Here is a 9,885-nt window from a genome sequence, read left to right on the forward strand (position 1 = left end):
TTCCATCTGGTCTTTTTTCAGATTTGAATTTGAGTGTTTTTGCGTTTGAGGGAATTTGTGAGAGTCTCAGCATTGCACTTTGGTACAATACTTGTACTTCCAGCGCCGGTCTCTGAAAAACATGTAAGAAGACATTATATTACTATTGAAAGGCAGTTTCACTTCCAGCATCATATATTGCGTCATCCTTTTTCACTGTCTCATGAAAACCTTTATCAATATTCAAATTAACCAAATAAATCAAGACAGGAAAGTACAGAAAAGTTTTTTTCCCCCCTTAAATATTACAAATATGCTGAAACTATTAATCTTAATTATGCAGCTCACTGTAATACTTAATTCGGATTGGTTATTTGTGGCATTCTGCACGCAAATATTACTGAATAATTGACCGTGTCTGTATATTTATTTCCTAAGCAGCCTTGTAATAAGCAATCAGCCAATCACTATCTCAAAACAATCCTGTGACCCTGGACCACAAAACCAGTCTTAAGTCGCTGGGGTATATTTGTAGCAATAGCCAAAAATACATTGTAGCTATGGGTCAAAATTATTGATTTTTCTTTTATGCCAAAAATCATTAGGATATTATTTAAAGATCATGTTCCATGAAGATATTTTGTACATTTCCTACTGTAAATATATTAAAACTTAATTTTTTATTAGTAATATGCATTGCTAAGAACTTCATCTGGACAACTTTAATGAGATTTTCTCAATCAGATTCCAGATTTTCAAATAGTTGTATCTCGGCCAAATATTGTCCTATCAAACCATACCAATGGAAAGCTTATTTATTCAGCTTTCAGATGATGTATAAATCTCAATTTCAAAAATTGTACCCTTATGACTGGTTTTGTGGTCCAGGGTCACATATGATGTAAACAGAAACACCTGCACTGTGCTAGTAATGTAACTGCCCCATATATAGACATTCATTGACATAATGGACATTCATTGCTCTTGTTAAATAGCTATACACTACACACTTTAGACTAAGGTTGAATTTGCGTTCATACTTACCTCTCACACACAATGCTGCACTGCTGGATGTTTTTCCTGCTGTGTTTTCGGCCACACATGTATAAGCCCCAGCATCCTCTGGGAGACATTCCTTAACTACCAAAGTCACCACTCGTCCCACTAATGAGGATTTACCAAACAGCACAGCCTCACCTGAAACGGTTGTGGTACAAATAGACAGAAAGAGGGAGACAAAGGCAGAGAAGGAGTGACTTTGTGGCATTAAGAAGAGACAGAATTATCAAAGTTTTTAAAACTTGAAAATAATGTCTTGTTTGTTTGTAATTGAAATGTGAAGGACTCGTCTTTTTTGTATTTTTTTAATTTATTGAACAATTTAAATTACAAACTCCGGTAGGGAACAGGAACCTGCATATGAAAACATAACAAATGTGCATACAAACATATTTATATATCGAGTCATGTATCTAAAGTTGAGTACATATTCTTACTCAGACTCATATGTTTCAAGCAGCAAAATCAATATAAAGAAAAAAACTGAACTCACCATTATGAAGCCAGGAAATGCTGATTGGCTGGCTCCCTGTGATAGTCCCTTTCAGTGTGATGTCATTTCCTTCATCCACTATACAGTCCACAAGGGGCTCAGTGAAAAGGGGTGGATCCAGATCACTATTATGGCTGTGTTCACCACTCACTAGCTTGACAGAAGAAAGCAGAATGAGATTAGTCGTATGTATTTATTGTATGATAGTGAAGTACGGTTTTCGAATTTGCTCCAGCGGCACTGGGTTTGTATCACATCACAGTAGGTGGCGACAAGGGACTGTCTTTATGAATGAGTAGTTAAATTATTCATTAAGCAGATTCCTTCCAACACACTGATTCATTGAGGAACTAAATGGTTCTATGAATAAATCATTGAATTGTTTACTCAACCAATCCGTTCAAAAAAACTGATGCATTGAGGAACGCCACTGCTATTTGCTTGGAGACTATGTTGCTTCATTTGGTAGTATTTTCATTGGTGGAGCAAAAATATGCAAAATAGTTCTCAATATTGTGGCTAAATTGTAAGTTTCTCAATATTACTTGTTTATTGAACTCTTGAATAAAAGCAGTATCACATGTACAGTTGTACTGTTGCAGTCCCAAGGGTGATATTGCTTAAATATATTACAAATCAATACACTTTTCTCTGCTCTGTTCTGTTACAGCTCACATTGTTGTCAGCATGTTTTATGCATTACCAATAATCATGTTATTATGTTAAAACTATTGTAAAAGGAATAAGATAATGATTACTAGGTGCTTATAAATGAATTCTGTCTTTATGAATGAGTAGTTAAATTATTCATTAAGCAGATTCCTTCCAACACACTGATTCATTGAGGAACTAAATGGTTCTATGAATAAATCATTGAATTGTTTACTCAACCAATCCGTTCAAAAACACTGATGCATTGAGGAACGCCACTGCTATTTGCTTGGAGACTATGTTGCTTCATTTGGTAGTATTTTCATTGGTGGAGCAAAAATATGCAAAATAGTTGTCAATATTGTGGCTAAATTGTAAGTTTCTCAATATTACTTGTTTATTGAACTCTTGAATAAAAGCAGTATCACATGTACAGTTGTACTGTTGCAGTCCCAAGGGTGATATTGCTTAAATACATTACAAATCACACTTTTCTCTGCTCTGTTCTGTTACAGCTCACATTGTTGTCAGCATGTTTTATGCATTACCAATAATCATGTTATTATGTTAAAACTATTGTAAAAGGAATAAGATAATGTTTACTAGGTGCTTATAAATGAATTTCATTTAAAAACTTTAATGTATGGCCAATTGAAACTAATTCATGGTTTTAATAAAGCTTATGCTATCTTAATGGACTGTACTTAAAAAAATGTATTGTTTTAATTAGATTTTTACAGCAAAACAAGATCAAAACAATGATGATGATGATTTTTGCAATAGCAAATAACATTCATATTGACTTGTGAATCATAGACTTTTATAGTGTTTAACAATAAGTTCACACAGGAAGAAACAAGGCTCATATAAATGAAGAGAGCAGCTGAAGAGATGTGCTTGAGTAAATAGCTGCTGTATCTTTCAACATCCTCGCTTTCACAACTTCTGTCTAGAAACACCAGAAACAGAACCAATTGAAACTAATTCATGGTTTTAATAAAGCTTATGCTATCTTAATGGACTGTACTTAAAAAAATGTATTGTTTTAATTAGATTTTTACAGCAAAACAAGATCAAAATACTGATGATGATGATGATGATGATGATTTTTGCAATAGCAAATAACATTCATATTGACTTGTGAATCATAGACTTGTATAGTGTTTAACAATAAGTTCACACAGGAAGAAACAAGGCTCATATAAATGAAGAGAGCAGCTGAAGAGATGTGCTTGAGTAAATAGCTGCTGTATCTTTCAACATCCTCGCTTTCACAACTTCTGTCTAGAAACACCAGAAACAGAAGCACCAAATAAATGAGCAAAAAGCATCAAAAATATACTGAAATGATCAACAAAAGTACAACATAACTAACATAACTGTGATCTCATCTGACACTCCTCCAACAAACCTGTTTCTGATTAAAATACTGCCACTTAACTTTTATACAAGGCTGTGGGCGGAGCCTGGTTTAATATAATTAACCTCCCATAAGTATTTGTGTTTAGTAACTTTAAAATTTAACAGGCCTTTTTTGTGTTTTTTTATTTGTGATGCTGGATCTACAGCAGTGTCTCATGTACACGTCTGAGTAACTGATGTGGTCTTTTTAATCTCATTCAGCCAAGGGATATATGCCATGTAATATCAGTTCAGTGAACAAGTCATTCTAGTCCTATTTGATGTCTTAACATTGGACTAAACACTGTTGTTCTCACTGACCTGGTAGATCACATGATCTGCTGTCTTTTGACCTGGCCTAATGTAACCATATAATCCTTGTTTGTTCATGCAAACAACAACAACAATTTTTAGTTTTTTTTGCTGGTTGTTCTGGCAACTCACTGTGTCAGAAAAATAAAATGGTGACTCTAGTTCTGAGAAGAACAAACTGAAATGTTTTAAGTTTCATTCTTTGTACTTCAGCTGTCTTGTATCAGGTGATAAGATCTAAGAAATGAAAGGAAGGAACTGCAGTGTTGTAATAGTGCAGTTAGAGTTGAGCGCTACCATCAAACATACATGTCCCACACAAACCGGTGCATAGAAAACATAACAAAAGCCTGCAGTTCAAGTTACCAAGGAAGGAATTTCCTGCCAATAGTGACCTCTTGCCTGGTTCGTAATTTGCATCCTGAGACAGATAAGATACAGTGGCGTTCCAAAATCTGAAACCGCTTTAAAAATATGTGTTTTATTCCCATTTAAACCTGGAAATACACAGAAAGCTTTAGGTTTAGGAAACATTTCCTGCTAAACAAAGTAAATTAATGATGTAAAATGAAGAAGAAATTAAAATGCTTTTTCAGGTAACCTAAATGTGCTTAATGTCGCAACATCTATACAATCTGTTTTTATGTTTTTCAAAAATGTTTAATCTGATTAAATAAACCTGACAAATTAGGTTGCACCAACAAAAGTTTGTATGAGTTAAATCAGTGGTCTAGGTCCAATATAGGGGACCTTAGCAAACTCTCAAGGGGGCTGTAGGATGACTTAAATAATCTACATTCTTAAAAATATTATTGTTTTTCTAAATTCTTATTAAATATAAATTAGAAATAGATCCTTGAGGTATCAATTGCAGGTTAGCAAAAAGTGGTCCATTTTTAAATGCATGTTTTGCAGTACATTAGTTCTTACTAAAACATTTTGCTGATAATATAACTTATAGTTAAACATTGTATTACTTTAGAAAAAAAAATAAAAATAGAAGCATTTCAACTAGTGGTGTCAGAGTTTTGGACCCCACTGTATATATCGGAATATCACACACACTGGACTATATAATAATTGGTGGAGGGGAGAACGCTACTAAGCAAATTTCTTTATCAGAAATCAGCCTGATAGTGAAAAACAAATCCATTCAGGCAGATAGTATGGTGTAAACAAACCACAGGGAAGTCAAACATAAGAATGCTCAGGATTTCCCTGTCTAAATCTGTCTGAATGCAGTTGTGCAGTGAACTCCTCCGTCACCTGATTATTATTCAAATGCAGTGAAAGTGAAAACAAAGTGCCTGTCATTCTCTGATGTCTGCTGAATGAAAACTGATTATTAACCATAACGACTGTTGAGAGGGCTTGTTTTAAGAACAATGCTTCCTGCAGAGAGTACGCATTTAACCGCAAGTACAGATCAGGTTATCCTAAACATGTTTTTAAAGACAAGAATCCAACCAGCCTGCATATGCAAACACAAATAGGTTCTCTCAAGAATGCAAATACTGACAGACACACTCACAAACACTTGTGTGTAGCTGGAAGAAATGTCCAGACTTGCCTGCATTGGACGTCTCTCCAAGCTTCTTCACGGCTGTGGGGATTGTGGGTACGTGTGCGGATTGGGACACTTGTCCGTTGGCCCCCTTTGACTGGGAGCTTGACAGCTGTATTCGGAAAGTGGACACATAACGTGTCTTCCCATTAGCAATACTCATTTCTCCAATCGGTACATACCAGTTTCATAAAATCCAAGTCATTTCCCAGCTTTCTTATCAGTTGGCTTGTATTTTCCTGTGTCTCTGAGTCTCTGCTGTGTGCACACGTCCTCTGTCCTGAGCCGTTCTCTGCATCGCTTTAGTTTCTGGCTCCTCCCCGTGACTGAAGCTTCATTCATTTGGTCTGCAGAACACTGTACTCTTGCTGGGTTCGATTTAGCACCTTCTTACAAACCCCACCCGCAACTATCACACCATGTCACCGTATCTTTTAACACCGTTTCTTTTCACACGTACTGTGACTGTGGTAAAAGAGAGAGAAGTGGTGATAAGAGAGAGCGAGTGTATGTTATATTTATTAGTGATTCTGAACGTAAACTATGTCAGTGATGTTTATTTGAATCTTTGTGTGAAAAGGGAGAAAAAGATAGACAAGTAACAGATTAGAAACTGAATCAAAGGTCAGACATTCTCGATTCCTCTTCCTTCCATCATTGCTGTCATGTTATCAGTTGAACTTTGGTTGTCTTTGGTTGTATGCTTGTTTCCAATGGAAAAAAAACACCCCAAAAACAAAACAGTGCTTGATTGTTTCAAGTCTCACTGAGCCTGCAAGTTAAAGTACATTTGAAGATAAAAACTGTTCAAAAGTTTATGCTCTTCACCAAGGTTGCATTTATTTGATTCATGTTACATAAAATGTAACATTGTAAAATATAATTACAATTTCATGTAATTGTTTTCTATTTTGAATTTTCAGCATCATTACTCCAGTCTTCAGTGTCACATGATCCTTCAGAAATCATTCTAGTATGCTGATTTGCTGCTCAAGAAACACTTTGTATTATCAATGTTAAAAACAGTTTTGCTGCTTAATACTTTTTGAAGAAACCATGATACATTTTTTGTAGAAAGTTCAAAAGAATATAATTTATTTGAAATAAAAATATTTTGGAACATTTTAAATGTCTTTACTGTCACTTGGTCAAAAAAAAAAAAAGTACTGACCCCAAACTTTTAAACAGTAGTGCTTATTTGACTGATCTGGAGCTAGTTTCATTCATCAGTTATGTACATTTGTAACAGTGATGGCATGCAAATGTGAGTTCATACTAACAAACATTCCAGTGGTCTTTGGGTTTTGTTGGGTCAGTGTGAAAATAACAGTTATGTTTCCAAACAGGCAATTTATGACAGATTGAACTATTGGTGTTTGTTGGGTCGATGTGAACTATGAAGTCAGAGAATCAAAGGATCCCAAAGAGTAACTTCTGTATGCACACCAAACATTTTTTAGGGTTGCAATGAACAAAAATCAGTGAGAAAATCAGTTGGATAAATTGAACAAAACTCTCGCTCTCATATTTGTGTGTGTGCAGTGGTGTGTGTGTGTGTGTGTGTGGTGAGGAGCTGTTTTTCTTTGGACATGCCAGTCCACAGAAAAACCCAAACATCCTACTAAAGACCTGACTCAGACTCATCAATAATGCAGAATTACAGTTTAACTGTGTGTGTAATTGAGACTGAAAAATAAATGTTTGTTAAAATTACAGTAAAATGACTGAAATGTTTGCTTGCCAGGAGCTAGAGGAAGTCCCACAGCTTTTTTTTTTTTTTTTTTTTTTGGTAGCAAGTGAAGTGATCCGTTAACTGTTTAAGGAGGTAGTGCACAATCAGCCCATCAAAGGTCTGTTAATGTTCTTATAGCTGGAATGTAGACAGGAAGATCCTGGTGAACAAGCCATGAATAACTGGAAACAAAAAACAAAGCAGCTGACAAATAAATATTTGACTCATAAGTCACAAATGGAGGATTTCCTTTACATTTCCAAAGTGACAACCCTTTCTGTCTTAAAAGTAAATGGGTAATAGTGAATTAATAATAACAATAATAATAATAATAATAATAATAATAATAATTGCATTCGTTCATCCATTTGCTTTTAAGGCATGTTGCTGGTGTTTTCCTGAATTAAAAAAAGAGTGAGATTTTTGTGCACTCTAGTGGAAAGAATGAGGAATGAAGTGTGAAAACATCTGACAGTTTGTTCGCTGAGAGTATTTTATTCAAAGACCTGTGACCTGAATGACCTGAATGACCTGAATGACCTGAATGAAAGCTCAGGTAACGCTGATGTGGTTCTTCAGTAGAGTATTGTTATGGGCATCATTGTCTCATAGCTTTTATTGACTTTTCAGGTGTATATGGGCTGAAAACCGGCTCATGCTTGGATAGGTGGGTATAGCCAGTCTAAACAAAATAAAGATGAATGAAACAAATCTGTCACAATCCAACCTAAGAATACAACAATTCTGATGTTTAATGATTCTGAAGGTCATTAAATTTAAATTGAAATTAACTTAAATTTAATTTAAGTTAAAACTTTTCAGTATGGAAATTAAGTTTTTTTTTTGCTTAAGTGATATGCTTGTATGCTGCAACCAAATTGTCTCCGAGAAATAAATAAAGATGAACTGAACTGATTTTAAATGGTGACGTGACATGCAGTCATTATATTGAAGCAGATATGTGTAGAACTAGTCAGTGATTTATTGTGGTTTATTTCATTTGTGCATTTAGTTGTATTTTCACATGTTTCCTCAGAGTCTGGGTAAAATACAAAGCACTGTAATTCTCTACAGCTGGCGGCATGTGCTGAAAATGCTCCTATTGAAGCTTCAACACTTCAGCGACATATTCAGCTCAAAGCAATGTTGTATATTTACTTGTATGTAAAGATTTCCTGTTTGATCATTTTGATTTTGCTTTGATTTTCTTTAGATGGGTGGTTAAGACATGAAACACTTCTGGGAAATTGACATGACCTGATAAACTCCATCTAAAACTATTTCAAACAGCTTTTTGATATTTCTATAGCTCTTGTGGAGCTCTTATGGAGCTCTTATAATATTTTTTAGAGAAAATAGAGAATATTTGTACTTTTAAAAATTTTCCATACTGAAGGACCATTGAACTAATAAAAGAATAACTTATTTCAGTTTAATTCCATTAAATGTTTTAAAAATCTAATTAATAGCAAATGATGAATATGAACTTCCTAACACATAATGACAGATTTGCAATCTTATTTTAGTAATATTTATAATGTTTATAGTTTTATTAATATTTATTTCAGTTTTAATTTAAAAAATTTTTTTCTCTTTTTTGGTCTTTTTTTTGGTAATAGTAATTTTGTTATGTGCTTTTGTCATTTATTGTTATTAATTTTTAGATGATTTTTTAGGTTTAATTTATTTTTATTTCAGTTTTAGTTTTTATTTATTTACAGTTATTAATTTAGTTGCCAAGGCAAAATTTCTAATTTAAGTCTAAGTCTAATTTAACATTAAGTTTAAGCCTTTCATCTAATATTTAATTTTATTTCAGGTTTATTTCATTTAACAAACATTTATATAATAGTTTTGTTTGTAGTTTTAGTTAACCATGATAACCATTTTTGGGTTTGGTGCCTCTTTGGATTTAAATAGACTTCAGAGAGATAGAGATAATAACAGTGGCCAGCAGATGGCAGTGTATCTATGATAACTCTACTGTAAGTACAGTAAGAGGGACCTTCATATCATTTTACATGTTTGCTACAGTTGTTTCATGGATGTCTTCTGGCAGTTGCATGGATTTTTTTTTTTCTGTGCTCCCTTCCTGTTACGTGAACTTGCTTTTTCTTTATCTTTACCCCTCTTTTACTTGTAACTTGTCTTCTGGTCTTTTAGTTGACACTTTTCCTACAACTAAAGCATAAGCTCTCATTTAATCAAGTAGTCTGCCTAAACTAGTTTCACATTTCAGAGATCTGAGAGTAGAGATTCATACTGTAATGCTGTGTGTGTGAAACTAACTCTTACCTCCAATCTGGGGGCCTCTCTCTGGGCAGGTCCCAGATGGAAGTGATTACTCTGGGAGAGAGAAATTACAGAGCAAATGTACAGCCCATCAACTTTACACACACACACACACACACACACACACACACACACACAGACATACAGACGACAAAGGCAAAAACTGCAAAACTCCCCCTCTCTCTTTCTCCGAGTCGAACTCGCACACGGCTCTCGCTGCCGTCATTTTGCCTCTAGTGGTACATTTCCGCTCGGCTCTCTGTCGGGACAACGCGACTATACGCTAGCCACCTTGTCTCTCCTCCACTCCTCTCAGCGAGCGTGTGTGGGTGGGAATGGGATTGTAAATTCCTAAGGATGAGCCATTTTAAAGGCCTCTATTAAAGCCCTGACGCAAAGCAA

The 9,885-nt window shown here is 34.7% G+C and overlaps 1 protein-coding gene across 1 annotated transcript in view; it reads right to left on the reverse strand.

Annotated features, from left to right (window-relative positions):
• Positions 1-5,739, reverse strand: part of LOC107721964 (myosin light chain kinase, smooth muscle-like) — a 21,614-nt gene extending 15,875 nt beyond the window's left edge. Inside the window, exons 1-3 of the mRNA XM_016530193.1 lie at positions 5,466-5,739; positions 1,532-1,681; positions 1,024-1,176 (exon numbers count right to left, since the gene is read on the reverse strand). Of these exons, the coding sequence (XP_016385679.1) occupies positions 1,024-1,176; positions 1,532-1,681; positions 5,466-5,622 (460 nt within the window). The 5' untranslated portion in view covers positions 5,623-5,739. The remainder of the gene's footprint in view (positions 1-1,023; positions 1,177-1,531; positions 1,682-5,465) is intronic.
• Between the last annotated feature and the right edge of the window lie 4,146 nt (positions 5,740-9,885).

This window comes from Sinocyclocheilus rhinocerous, unplaced genomic scaffold (assembly GCF_001515625.1).
Source record: "Sinocyclocheilus rhinocerous isolate Xijiao unplaced genomic scaffold, SAMN03320098_v1.1 scaffold1716, whole genome shotgun sequence".
NCBI lineage: Eukaryota > Metazoa > Chordata > Actinopteri > Cypriniformes > Cyprinidae > Sinocyclocheilus > Sinocyclocheilus rhinocerous.